Source organism: Zea mays, chromosome 1 (assembly GCF_902167145.1).
Source record: "Zea mays cultivar B73 chromosome 1, Zm-B73-REFERENCE-NAM-5.0, whole genome shotgun sequence".
NCBI lineage: Eukaryota > Viridiplantae > Streptophyta > Magnoliopsida > Poales > Poaceae > Zea > Zea mays.
The window spans coordinates 297,533,197-297,548,227 of NC_050096.1; the positions used below are offsets into that span (position 1 = coordinate 297,533,197).

At 45.6% G+C, this 15,031-nt stretch overlaps 1 protein-coding gene across 1 annotated transcript; it reads left to right on the forward strand.

Annotated features, from left to right (window-relative positions):
• The first annotated feature begins 2,575 nt into the window (after window positions 1–2,575).
• Window positions 2,576–4,548, forward strand: LOC100277106 (uncharacterized). The gene is made up of 3 exons (NM_001150767.2): window positions 2,576–2,752; window positions 3,239–3,739; window positions 3,831–4,548. The coding sequence occupies exons 1-3, from the start codon at window positions 2,605–2,607 to the stop codon at window positions 4,352–4,354; spliced, it is 1,173 nt and encodes a 390-aa protein (NP_001144239.2). The 5' UTR covers window positions 2,576–2,604; the 3' UTR covers window positions 4,355–4,548.
• Window positions 4,549–15,031: the final 10,483 nt, after the last annotated feature.

The window sequence follows — 15,031 nt, forward strand, 5'->3', positions numbered from 1 at the left end:
TTTTTGGATGGAAGGAGTAGTATTTAAAGAAGAGCCTTGCATGCAATTTTTTGTTTCAGTAATGTTTTTAACTTAAATTCCTTTTTTACATGCGTGGCATTTATTCTCTATAATATTTTTCCATGGATATGACTTATGAGTCATTTTCATAAACCCGAGGATGAATCCATGTTTTTTGCTTGGAAACCCCGAACAAACACCACTAGCAGGAGGCGCTCACGTTGGCGTCACTCATCGACGACGAGAAGAAGCTTGACGACTGCTAGTTCGACCTCTGGAAGCAGTCCTACGTGGCCGCATGAGCCGCTGTCTATGACAAGCTCCGACGCAGTCGCCGCTTGGACTCGGTAAAGAGCGGCTGCACCACATTGTCCATCGTCAAGCAGGGGACCTTATGGTCGTTGCCAACGTCAGTGACTCTCAGGTTGTTCTGCGCACCACATCCAACGACGGCGCCATCATGTCGTCCAGCTCATCGTCCATCTGAAGCCCAACCTGCCATGTAAGTCGCTACTGACCGACCATAAATTCTTGTGCGCTCGGACGACGGTCGTTGCTGACGTTGTGTGAGTGTCCTCGAACATGATGTATGTAGAGGAGTAGCGCATCCGGTGGTGCAACGGTCAGGTGTACTATCTTGCTGAAGAGCCCGAGGTGCACTTCGTCTGGCAGCCCAGCCAAGAGTCATCGATACTCGACATGTCGCGCGCGTTCGACGACAACTATATTATGGACTGTGGCGTCATCTCGGCGTCGGAGGTGACACAGAGGAGGACCGACAACAATGATCAGTTCGTCATCCTCCCCACCGTCGGGTAGCTTTTTGTGCTAGTCTGTCTTTAATTCTCTTCACAAACACACACAATTGCTTTTTTTGTTTGAGCAAGCGCGTATGGTGGTACGTGACTGATGACTGACGATGCACGAGGGAACTTATTTCGGTAGCCGTGGGGCGTGCTCTCCAATGATGAGACCATAAAAATCGTGGCGTATATCGAAGTCGGCATGATACTGATGGTTGCAATGTAGTGGTGAAACAACTAGATTAAAACAATAAAATTTATGTATGACCACGATTAGAAATGGATTATGAAACATTTTCTAATGGCAGTATAACACACATTTTGTATATAAGTTATTGTTGTATTATATATACTCGTTGCAACGCACGGGCACTCACATAGTACTAACGAACAAGGATAAACTACTCGTGAAATAGTCGAATAAAGACAGATAACAGAAATATACACAAATATACCCTCGGATTTTTGTCGCGTGTTGGGTGGAGCGAGCAGATGCAAGACGGCGAGGGGCCCATGGGCCATGTCCGGCCGGCAGCAGGCCGCGGGGAGAGGACGATCGAGAGAGGTCACGAACCGGGCCGCGAAGGGCGCAGGAACGCAGGGGGGTCACATGACCGTCACGGGCGCTTGCCCGCGGGGGGGCGCGAATGAGGCAGCGAGACGGGGGAGTGACGTGAAGCCACGGCGCGCGCCCATGCGGACGCGGCATGCGCGCCGGGGTCCTTCTGCCTCCTGTCGCGGGGAACGTGCATGACGACCCCTGTTCCCGCTGCGCGTGCCGTGTCCTTTTCCGCGCCTCCGGACTCAGGCGGTGGCCCCCACTGGCACCGCCACCTCTGAGCTCTGTCCCGCGCGCGACCCGCCTCATCACTCGTCTCGGTATCCCTGCTGCCCAATAGCAATGGCAAAGAGGGGACGCAGCCGGCAGCCTGCCGCTCGCCGCCGACGCGACCCCACAACACAACGCGGCGCCCCCGCGCGCGCGCACTTTCCCGCACCCAAGGGCATCCAAGGCAGAAATGGCGGGAAACATGACCGGCCGGCCGGACGAAATCATGCAATGCGGTAGGGCCTACTACTACTACTACTCGCTCGGTACAGACTACAGACACAGTGTCCTGCACGACGTAGCGAGCCTGTGCCCAGCCCAGCCCAGCCCAGCCCGTCGCAATGCACTGTGGTCCGTTCTGTAGCCGCGTACAGCACCGTAACGTACGCAGCCTGTCCGTCGTGATCGCGAATCCGCGTACAGCCCGCGCAAGCAAACTCACTTCCAACCTCCAAACGATGAGCTGCCACGCTCCCTGCTTTTACGATGGACCACGCCACAGCCGCGAGTTTTCCGTTGCACGGGCCAGTGAAGATTAATGCCAGTGTTTTTTTTACTGGTGGGCAGCCGGCAGCGGCGACCCACCTACCCACCCACCACCACAACCGTCCACCGTGTCCTGCTGCCTTCACTTCACTTCACGGAGTGAAGTGGGTGCGGCGACGCGGCGGTAAATGACGCTCTTCACGCCGTGCGACAGGACGAAAAGGGCCATCTTTACTTTACCCCACAGTGTGCTGTGCATCAGCTGTCCGTGTTCACTTCACTCAGGATAGTCTCCCTTTGACCTTTGTCATCGTCCAAAAACCATAGTATATGAACAAGGGGGTGATTTGTAAATATCGAAACGAAGGGGGGGTCTCCAGTGAACATTCCTCGTCCGTTTTTGTTAAAGCCTTAATAAAGGCAGGTGCAGCTCCCGGGGAAGAAGCCAAGGGGGAAGCGAAACCGAAAGAGAGGCAGAGCTTGGCAATGGAGCTCCCGTGGGGAATGCTGCTGCCGCTGCTGCTGGTCCTCTCCGTCTCGTCCCCGTCCTCGTCGTCGGCTGCTGCCACGCTCGCCGTCACCGCTCCGCCCCCACTGCCTGTTCCTCCTCCTCGTCATGCTCAAGACGCCGAAGGTAACACTGCTGGCTGCTGTGCTTGCCTCTCATTGATTTCACCATCACCGCGCTGTTTTTTTTCTGTGCCAATCTTCCATCCACTATCCCATTCCTGGTGCTCGGGGTCATTTCGTCTGGATTCTTTTTAGATCTGCATGCTGTTCTGTCAAGCGCAGCGCAGTGCGTTTAGAGTAGTAGTCCATGCTTGATCGATCTCCGTGGAGGAAAACGAAGAAACAGCGGCCTCATTTTTATTACCCCTACAGATGTCTGTCATCCGTGCAGGACAGTGAATCTGGTCTAGTGCTATTCTTTTCATCACTCTGTTACTTTTCACCGTCCATAATCAGTTCACATTTGCGGTTTCCTGTCCAAGAACGCTGTTGATTATCTTGTTCCAGCAATGTCCCGTCAAATGCGCTGTAATAGAATAGTATACGCGTCGGACAGACATCAAAAGCTCAGATTTTTGCTGACGCACCCGTGGTGGTGGCACACGCGCAGGCATGCTCATCAACGGCAACTTCGAGACGGCGCCGCGGAGGCTGAACAAGACCCTCATCGTGGGGCGCCACTCGCTGCCGGGGTGGACGGTGCAGGGGCACGTGGAGTACGTCTCGGGCGGTCCCCAGCCCGGGGGCATGTTCTTCGCGGTGCCGCACGGCGTGCACGCGCTGCGCCTCGGCAGCCGCGCGTCGGCGTCGCAGAACGTGACGGTGCGGCCGGGGGCGCTGTACGCGCTCACGTTCGCGGCGACGCGGACGTGCGCGCAGGACGAGGCCCTGCGCGTGGCGGTGGCGCCGTCGCTCTCGGCGCCCGCCGACGTCGCCGTGCGCACGCTCTACAGCGGCGCGTCCGCCGACACCTGGGCCTGGGGCTTCCGCGCCTCCTCCCCCGTCGCGCAGGTCACGTTCGCCAACCCCGGCGTGCAGGAGGACCCCGCGTGCGGCCCGCTGCTGGACGCCGTCGCCATCAAGGAGCTGCCCGCGCCGTACCCGACCAAAGGTATCACTGATGGATTCACTACCTTTACCTTTCTCTTTCGGTTCGGGGGGCCTGCAGAACCTAAATGACGAATCTCTCTGGCCGCATGCAGACAACCTGATCAAGAACGACGGCTTCGAGATCGGTCCCCAGGTGCTCAGGAACTCGACGGTCGGCGTGCTGCTGCCCCCCAAGCAGAAGGACGCGACGTCGCCGCTGCCCGGCTGGATCATCGAGTCGCTCAAGGCGGTGCGGTTCATCGACGCGGCTCACTTCTCTGTCCCCGCGGGGCAGTATGCGGTGGAGCTGGTGGCCGGGCGGGAGAGCGCCATCGCGCAGGTCATCCGCACCGTTCCCAACCGCGCCTACAACCTGTCGTTCGCCGTCGGCGACGCCCGGAACGGCTGCCACGGCTCCATGCTGGTGGAGGCGTTCGCGGGCAACGTCACGCAGAAGGTGCCGTTCGATTCCGCCGGGAAAGGCGGGTTCAAGACGGCGGCGTTCAGGTTCGTGGCCGGCGGCGTCCGCACCCGCCTCACCTTCTACAGCTCCTACTACCACACCAAGGTCACCGACGGCGTCTCGCTCTGCGGCCCCGTGCTGGACCAGGTCAAGGTTGTGCCTGTCAAGGCGTAGTGAAATGAATCGTGAGAGCGCCGAGTGACGGTCTGCTCTGCTCGTCGTCTGTAGCTGTGCTCGTCGTGATTTGGCGTGGTGGGTTGTGAAAGTGTGGTCGAATTCTGGACCCTTCGGAATCTGATCGTGGTGTGCTGTGCGGTGCGATGTGCTGTAGCGAAATTTGGTTGCTATCTCTTGTTCACTCCACGTTTGGAATTTGCGTTTTCAATCCGGTATTGAAGGTATAATAATTAACTGCTAGTACGGTGACTGAAACCTAACTAGTCTTTAAGATGTTAAAATTTATACGAAACATATATACAAAATGATAAATAATATGTAACTAGGTGATTGTCTTTATGTTGCAACGGAACCGTATAATAACACGATGACTTATATACATATGTGTGTTATATTGTTATAGGTATGTGCCTTTGCGATGGAAGTAAAAGATTTGTATAAAACATTGATACGGATATTTCTAAAAATTTAATTTAAAATTTTTAATTACAGACAAATGTATCGACAACCATACACTAATCAGCTAATCCTTTTTAGCGATATCGATAAGTCTCTATTGTGTGTTTGCAGGAATGGCATATCGGTATGAATTGTCTTTATAAATTAACAGATCAATCACAAGGTTCCTTCGAAGAATCTTTGCATCGTACAGACAAAGACATAAGAGAACAAAACATATTATCTTGTAGAACGAGGTAGCTGAAATGTATGTTTTGAACATAAAACGAACGTACTATACTCACCCCAACAAATTTCATTCGTCTGTCATTCCCCCACATTGTCATAGCTTGTAAAACCAGGTAGCTGGTATTAAACCTATATAATAATGTTTGGCCAACTATGTTTTATACAATGATTATCATAGAAAAAATTTAAACTGCTGAGAAGGTGGTACGAAGAAAATACCCTCTTAAGTCAATTGGAACACCAGTCTGAAATTGTATGTTCCCACTTAAAGATATCCTCCGTCCATCCAGAACGTTTCTTGTTGTAAGCAATTTTATATTTCTTTGAGGTCATGATAATCGCTTCCGCGAACCTCTTGTATGACATGTGTTTACACCAATCTTGAGTTGGTGTAAAGTCGATAAAAGTCACATGCTTTTTAACATGATCTATTACGAAAAGGGCGTGACATCCGTTGAATTTCCATGGCATAAGAACCTGCAAAATATCTGTTATTAGGATTGCAAAGAACTGTCCTTTATAAATACATTCGAAATGAACGCATACTTACATATCTACAACACATGATATAATAATTCATTAATGGCCAACAATCGAGTGTTTTGGCTAACTCTTCTGTTGTAGGATCCTGATGGTACTTTGGAAGTTTACCAAAACCAACCATTCTCTAGACAATAAATATATATGTCCACATGAGGATTAGATGTAGATACTATATAATAATACATTAATGATTGAAAACAAACTTACCCAGAAACGCATGTCCATATAATGCTTTCTATTATTTATGATTTCTCCTTTCGGCCTATGTGACTCTTTATTGTCAAGCAGCCGAACAACCATGTCAAAACATCTTAGAACCATATCTTGATTTATCGTTAATATGTTTTGCAGGTCTTTGACACATATTTCTATCTTAAAAGGATTGAAACTTCGCACCCATGTCATCCTGTATTTTAGCATGACGAAAGTCTATATCAAGAATCTAAGTAGTTGGTATACATAAACTAGATAAATCAATGAACATTTACTCTAGTGTCGTATCGTCTTCTATTGTCATGATATAATCACATAAAACATCTATTGAATCGGCTTTGGTCACTGGCATGTCCTTTGTGGAAAGACCAACCATTAAAAAGTCATTGGTGCACCCATCAGTAGAGACTTTTACAAGAGCACTTTTATCCCAATCATCAACAAACCACATTTGCAAGTCTGCTTGAGTAATAGGGCCTTTCTCATCTTCATACACTACTTCGCTATCATCAAGCACGTGGAGTAGTTTCCTCTTTTTAGAATCTGTTGGGTTTTCTAATATCTCAACATCTGATGGACTTCTAGAGTCAACTTCTTTTTCATTTTTGTATAACAGACACCCCCTTCTCTTATTCAGGTCTGAAGATAGTAATATAGCAGCCATTTTTTGCTCTAAAGTGTGACATGTCATCCTACAAATAAGAAACAATTATTTAGCATTGTATATGTAACACTGACTATAGATGTGCATATATGTCGTAGTAGTAATAATATACCTGGGTAAAACTGTCAGACAGTTCATCCCCTGTCCAATATTCGATATAGTTCAAAAGAAAGAGGCCACATGAAGATCTACAATATACATTAATATCAACATAAAGATTAGTATGAATGAAGAAATTGGTAAAAAAGATTTTAGGGTGTACCTATCTGTCTGCTTTGCATATCCCATGTCTATTTCTCTGAGCGGCCAAGAAGCAACTTGGAGGTCTGGCCACCTGTGGTCTTTTAACTCCTTACGTTGAGATATCATATCAATTTGTCTTTGCAATCCTTTAATCTTTATATATTGTAAAACAAAATTAGAGATTGGGATAAGTTAATAGTGAATTCATAATTGTTGAGTTTGTGCATACTCACAGAGTCAGTGACGTCTTTGCGGTCTTGTGAAGTACCAAGTGAATCGAGCACTTGTATCTCCATATTTCTTGCATGGATCATGGCAAGATACCAGTACGTCTCTCGGATGTTTATCGAAATAAACACCTACAGAATAGTTACAAATACTTGCATAAGAATAAAATACATGTAAACGCTAACTGTTCAGATGGCAAACTCATATGTACCATGTCATGGTTTAGGTAAAGTAACACCCTTCATTCAGCGCTACATATTTGTGCCATGTCTTTAATTGGATATAGCTCCTCTGTTTTAATTTCAACATCACCATCTCGCTTCAGGAAATTGAACTGGAAAGCATTTTATATGTGAACGCGACCTCCAGATCGGCACTTTAGATGCTTTTGAGCTTTTATCAAATTTATGTAACAGTCTATAACCTGCAAGTGTGTAAGTTGTGGTTAAAAATATCAGGATGAGTAAAAAAACTTATACATAACAAGGTCAAAGTTGCCTAGAGGGGGGTGAATAGGCGGAATCTGAAAATTATAAACTTAAGCGCACACTACAAGCTGGGGTTAGCGTTAGAATAAAAATCGAGTCCGAAAGAGAGGGCAAAAAACAAATCAGAAGGAAATGAAGCGGATGACACAGTGATTTGTTTTACCGAGGTTCGGTTCTTGCAAACCTACTCCCCATTGAGGTGGTCACAAAGACCGGGTCTCTTTCAACCCTTTCCCTCTCTCAAACGGTCACCTAGACCGAGTGAGCTTTTCTCCTTAATCAAACCGGGTCACTTAGACCCCTACAAGGACCACCACAACTTGGTGTCTCTTGCTTTGATTACAAGTGTCTTGAGAACAAGAAAGAGGAAGAAGAAAAGCGATCCAAGCGCAAGAGCTCAAAGAACACGAGCAAAACTCTCTCTAGTCACTAATTGCTTTGAGTGGAATTAGGACTTGGAGAGGCTTTGATTCAATCTATTTGTGTCTTGTATTGAATGCACTAGCTCTTGTATTGAGTGAGATGTCTGAAAAACTTGGATGCATTGAAGTGTGGTGGTTGGGGGGTACTTATAGCCCCACCCACCAAAATGGTCGTTGGGGAGGCTGTCTGTCGATGGGCGCACCGGACAGTCCGGTGCGCCACCGGACACTGTCCGGTGCGCCAGCCACGTCACCCAACTGTTAGGGTTCTGACGGTTTCGACCGTTGGAGCTCTGACTTCATGGGGCACCGGACAGTCCGGTGCCGCACCGGGCAGGCACTGTTCACTGTCCGGTACACCTTCTGGCGCTGCTCTGACTCTGCGCGCGCAGACGCGCACTGTTCACTGTTAACTGTTGCTTTTGCAGACGACCATTGGCGCAGTAGATGTTGCTCCACTTGGCACACCGGACAGTCCGATGCTACACCGGACAGTCCGGTGAATTATAGCGGAGTGGCATTTCCAGAAACCCGAAGCTGAGGAGTTTAGAGTTGATCCACCCTGGTGCACCGGACACTGTCCGGTGCGCCAGACCAGGGCACATTTCGGTTTTCTTTGCTCCCTTTGTTTTGAACCCTAACTTGTTCTTTTTATTGGTTTGTGTTGAACATAGGGCACCTATAGAACATATAATCTAGAGCAAACTAGTTAGTCCAATTGTTTGTGCTGGGCAATTCAGCCACCAAAATCATTTAGGGAAAGGTTTGACCCTATTTCCCTTTCAATCTCCCCCTTTTTGGTGATTGATGCCAACACAAACCAAAGCAAATATATAAGTGCAGAATTGAACTAGTTTGCATAATGTAAGTGCATAGGTTGCTTGGAATGAAACCAATATATTATTTCAATAGATATGCATGGATTGCTTTCTTCTATTTTAACATTTTGGACCACGCTTGCACCACTAGTTTTGTTTTTGCAAATTCTTTGGAAAATTCTTTTCAAAATCCTTTTGCAAATAGTCAAAGGTATATGAGTAAGATTGTAAGAAGCATTTTCAAGATTTGAAATTTTCTCCCCCTGTTTCAAATGCTTTTCCTTTGACTCAAACAAAACTCCCTCTAAATGAAATTCTCCTCTTAGCTTTCAAGAGGGTTTTACCGATTGAGATAGAATTTCTTAGAGAAATACTAATTTCAAAGATACCAATTGGAAATCATTTAAAAACTTAAACTTGTTTCGAATTTTTTTGAAATTGGCGTGGTGGTGCGGTCCTTTTGCTTTGGGCTAATACTCTCTCCCCCTTTGGCATTAATCGCCAAAAACGGAGTCTTTAGAGCCCTTTTAAAAATTCTCTCCCCTTTGGCAAACAATATATGAGTGAAGATTATGCCAGAGTTGGAGAGCGGTGCGGAGTGACGACGAAGGGTAAATAATACCGGTAGAGTGGAGTGGAAGCCTTGTCTTTGCCGAAGACTCCATTTCCCTTTCAATCTATGACTTAGCATAAGAATTTACTTGAAAACACATTAGTCATAGCATATGAAATAGATATGATCAAAGGTACATGAATGAGCTATGTGTGCAAAATATCAATCAAAATTCCGAGAATCAAGAATGTTTAGCTCACTCCTAAGTTTGGTAAAGGTTTTCTCATCTAGTGGTTTGGTAAAGATATCGGGTAGTTGTTCTTTGGTGTTAATATAGGCTATCTTGATATCCTCCCTTTGTTGGTGATCTCTCAAAAAAGTGATACCGAATGGCTATGTGCTTAGTGCGACTGTGTTCAACGGGATTATCCGCCATGCAGATTGCACTCCCATTATCACATAGGAGAAGGACTTTGCTAAATTTGTAGCCATAGTACCTGAGGGTTTCCCTCATCCAAAGCAATTGCGTGCAACAATGGCCTGCGACAATATACTCGGCTTCGGCGGTAGAAAGAGCTATTGAGTTTTGTTTCTTTGAAGCCCAAGACACCAGGGATCTCCCTAGAAACTGACAAGTCCCTGATGTGCTCTTCCTATCAATTTTACACCCTGCCCAGTCAGCATCTGAGTATCCTAATAAATCAAAAGAGGATCCCTTGGGGTACCAAAGGCAAAACTTAGGAGTATAAACTAAATATCTCAAGATTCTTTTCACGGCCCTAAGGTAAACTTCCTTAGGATCGGCTTGGAACCTTGCACACATGCATACGGAAAGCATAATATTCGGTCGAGATGCACATAAGTAGAGTAAAGATCCTATCATCGACCAGTATACCTTTTGATCTACGGATTTACCTCCCGTGTCGAGGTCGAGATGCCCATTGGTTCCCATGGGTGTCTTCATGGGCTTGACATCCTTCATTCCAAACTTGGTGAGTATATCTTGAATGTACTTCGTTTGGCTGATGAAGGTGCCCTCTTGGAGTTGCTTGACTTGAAATCCTAGAAAATACTTCAACTCCCCCATCATAGACATATCGAATTTATGTACCATGATCTTACTAAACTCTTCACAAGTAGATTTGTTAGTAGACCCAAATATGATATCATCTACATAAGTTTGGCATACAAACAAATCTTTTGCAACAATTTTAGTAAAGAGAGTAGGATCGACCTTGCCAACTTTGAAGCCATTAGTGATAAGAAAATCTCTTAGGCATTCATACCATGCTCTTGGGGCTTGCTTGAGCCCATAAAGCGCCTTAGAGAGTTTATACACATGGTTAGGATACTCACTATCTTGAAAGCTAGGAGGTTGCTCAACATAGACCTCTTCCTTGATTGGTCCATTGAGGAAGGCACTTTTCACGTCCATTTGATAAAGCTTAAAGCCATGGTAAGTAGCATAAGCAAGTAATATACGAATTGGCTCAGGCCTAGCTACGGGTGCATAGGTTTCACCGAAATCCAAACCTTCGACTTGTGAATAACCCTTGGCCACAAGTCGTGCTTTGTTCCTAGTCACCACACCATGCCCATCTTGCCTGTTGCGGAATACCCACTTGGTTCCTACAACATTTTGGTTAGGACGTGGAACTAAATGCCATACCTCATTCCTCGTGAAGTTGTTGAGCTCCTCTTGCATCGCCAGCACCCAATCTGAATCTTTAAGTGCATCCTCTACCCTGTGTGGCTCAATAGAGGAAACAAAAGAGTAATGTTCACAAAAATGAGCGACTCGAGATTGAGTGGTTACCCCCTTATGAATATCGCCGAGGATGATGTTCACGGGGTGATCTCTTTGAATCGCCTGGTGGACTCTTGGGTGTGGCGGTCTTTGATCCTGATCATCTTCCTTTTCTTGATTTTCTTCATCTCCCCCTTGATCATTGCCTTCTTCTTGAGGTGACTCATCTTCTTGATCTTGTTCTTCATCACCTTGAGCCTGTTCCTCATCTTGAGTTGGTGGAGATGCTTGCACGGAAGATGATGGTTGATCTTGTGCTTGTGGAGGCTCTTCGAATTCCTTAGGACACACATCCCCAATGGACATGTTCCTTAGCGCGACACACGGGGCCTCTTCATCATCTAACTCATCAAGATCAACTTGCTCCACTTGGGAGCCGTTAGTCTCATCAAACACAATGTCACAAGAAACCTCAACTAATCCAGTGGATTTGTTGAAGACTCTATATGCCCTTGTGTTTGAATCATAACCAAGTAAAAAGCCTTCTACAGCCTTAGGAGCAAATTTAGATTTTTTCTACCTCTTTTAACAAGAATAAAACATTTGCTACCAAAGACTCTAAAATATGAAACATTGGGCTTTTTACCGGTGAGGAGTTCATATGATGTCTTCTTGAGGATTCAGTGTAGATATAACCGGTTGATGGAGTAGCAGGCGGTGTTAATCGCCTCGGCCCAAAACCGGTCCGGTGTCTTGTACTCATCAAGCATGGTCCTCGCCATGTCAAGTAGAGTTCTATTCTTCCTCTCCACTACACCATTTTGTTGTGGCGTGTAGGGAGAAGAGAACTCATGCTTGATGCCCTCCTCCTCAAGGAAGCCTTCAATTTGAGAGTTCTTGAACTCCGTCCCATTGTCGCTTCTTATTTTCTTGATCCTCAATCCGAACTCATTTCGAGCCCGTCTCAAGAATCCCTTTAATGTTTCTTGGGTTTGAGATTTTTCCTGCAAAAAGAATACCCAAGTGAAGCGAGAATAGTCATCCACAATTACAAGACAATACTTACTCCCGCCGATGCTTATGTACGCTATCGGGCCGAATAAATCCATGTGGAGTAGCTCAAGCGGCCTGTCGGTCGTCATGATGTTCTTGTGTGGATGGTGAGTACCAACTTGCTTTCCTGCTTGACATGCGCTACAAATCCTGTCTTTCTCAAAATGAACATTGGTTAGTCCCAAAATGTGCTCTCCCTTTAGAAGCTTGTGAAGATTCTTCATCCCAACATGGGCTAGTCGACGATGCCAGAGCCAACCCATATTAGTCTTAGAAATTAAGCAAGTGTCGAGTTCAGCTCTATTGAAATCAACTAAGTATAGCTGACCCTCTAACACTCCCTTAAATGCTACTGAATCATCACTTCTTCTAAAGACAGTAACACCTAAATCTGTAAAAAGACAGTTGTAACCCATTTTGCATAATTGAGAAACTGAAAGCAAATTGTAATCCAAAGAATCTACAAGAAAAACATTGGAAATAGAATGGTCAGGTGATATAGCAATTTTACCAAGTCCTTTGACCAAACCTTGATTTCCATCCCCGAATGTGATAGCTCTTTGGGGATCTTGGTTTTTCTCATAGGAGGAGAACATCCTTTTCTCCCCAGTCATGTGGTTTGTGCACCCGCTATAAATGATCCAACTTGATCCCCCGGATGCATAAACCTACAAAACAAGTTTAGGCCTTGTTCTTAGGTACCCAAATGGTCTTAGGTCCTTTGACATTAGAAACAAGCACCTTGGGTACCCAAACACAAGTCTTTGAGCCCTTATGCTTGGCCCCAACATATTTGGCAAATACTTTGCCTGATTTATTAGTTAAAACATAAGAAGCATCAAAAGTCTTAAATGAAACAATAGGCTCATTTGATGCAGTAGGAGTTTTCTTTTTAGGCAATTTGACATGAGTGGATTGCCTAGAACTAGATGCCTCACTCTTATACATGAAAGCATGATGAGAGCCAGAGTGAGACTTCCTAAAATGAATTCTCCTAATTTTGTGTTCGGGATAACCAACAGGATATAAAATGTAACCCTCGTTATCCTGAACCATGGGAGCTTTGCCCTTAACAAAGTTAGATAATTTCTTAGGGGCATTAAGCTTGACATTGCCTCCGTGTTGGAAGCCAATGTCATCCTTAATGCCAGGGTGTCTCCCATTATAGAGCATGCTTCTAGCAAATTTAAATTTTTCATTTTCTAAGTCATGCTCATTAATTTTAGCACTAAGTTGAGCTATGTGATCATTTTGTTGTTTAATTAAAGCTAGGTGATCATGGATAGCATCAACATTAATGTCTCTACATCTAGTACAAATAGAAACATGATCAACATTAGATGTAGAGGGTCTGCAAACATTTAATTCATCAATCTTAGCATGTAACATGGCATTTTCATTTCTAAGATTGGAAATAACATCATTGCAAACATTTAAATCCTTAGCCTTAGCAATTAATTTTTCATTCTCAATCTTAAGGCTAGCAATTAATTCATTCAACTTGTCAATTTTAGCAATTAAACTAGCATTATCATTTTTAAGGTTGACAAGAGAATCATCACATATATTTGATTTCTCAACCTTAGCAATCAAATTAACATTCTCAATTCTAAGGTTGGAGATAGTGTCATGGCAAGTGCTAAGCTCACTAGTCAATTTTTCACATTTTTCTATCTCCTGAGCATAAGCATTTTTAACTTTAACATGCTTCTTGTTCTTCTTAATTAAGAATTCCTCTTGGCTATCCAAGAGTTCATCCTTCTCATGAATAGCTCCTATCAATTCATTCAATTTTTCTTTTTGTTGCATGTTTAAGTTGGCAAAAGAGCAAGCAAGTTATCTTCATCATCACTAGAGCTACTCTCATCACTAGATGTTGCATATTTAGTGGAGCCTCTAGATTTTACCTTCTTCTTCTTGCCGTCCTTTGCCATGAGGTACTTGTGGCCGACGTTTGGGAAGAGAAGTCCCTTGTTGACGGTGATGTTGGCGGCGTCCTCATCGGAGGAGGAGTCGGTGGATCGGAGCTCTCATCGGAGTCCCACTCCCGGCATACATGGGCATCGCCGCCCTTCTTCTTGTAGTATTTCTTCTTTTCCTTCCTTTTTTCCTTCTTGTCGTCGCCCCTGTCACTATAACTAGATAATGCACATTTAGCAATGAAATGACCGGGCTTACCACACTTGTAGCAAACTTTCTTGGAACGGGGCTTGTAGTCTTTCCCCTTCCGTTGCTTGAGGATTTGACGGAAGCTCTTGATGATGAGCGCCATCTCCTCGTTGTCGAGCTTGGAGGCGTCGATGGGAAGCCTACTTGATGTAGACTCTTCTTTCTTCTCTTCCGTTGCTTTGAAGGCAACGGGTTGCACCTCAGGTGTTGAGGTGGTGCCTCGCTCGATGATTTGTTTGGAGCCTTTGATCATCAATTCAAAGCTCACAAACTTTCCTATAACCTCCTCGGGAGGCATTAGCTTGTATCTAGGATCACCACGAATTAATTGAACTTGTGTAGGATTAAGAAAAACAAGTGATCTTAGAATAACCTTGACCATATGGTCATCCCATTTTGTGCTCCTGAGGTTGCACACTTGATTCACCAAGGTCTTGAGCCGGTTGTACATTGCTTGTGGCTCCTCCCCTTGGTTGAGCATGAATCGACCGAGCTCCCCCTCGATCGTTTCCCGCTTGGTGATCTTGGTCACCTCATCTCCTTCGTGCGCGGTCTTGAGTACATCCTAAATCTCTTTGGCACTCTTCAACCCTTGCACCTTATTATACTCCTCTCGACTTAGAGAGGCGAGGAGTATAGTAGTGGCTTGGGAGTTGAAGTGCCAGATTTGGGCGACCTCATCCGAGTCATAGCCTTCGTCCCCCGGCGATGGTACCTGCGCTCCAAACTCAACAATGTCCCAAATACTAGCGTGGATTGAGGTTAGGTGATGCCTCATTTTATCACTCCACATGTTATAATCTTCACCCTAAAAAACGGGTGGTTTGCCTAGTGGGACGGAAAGTA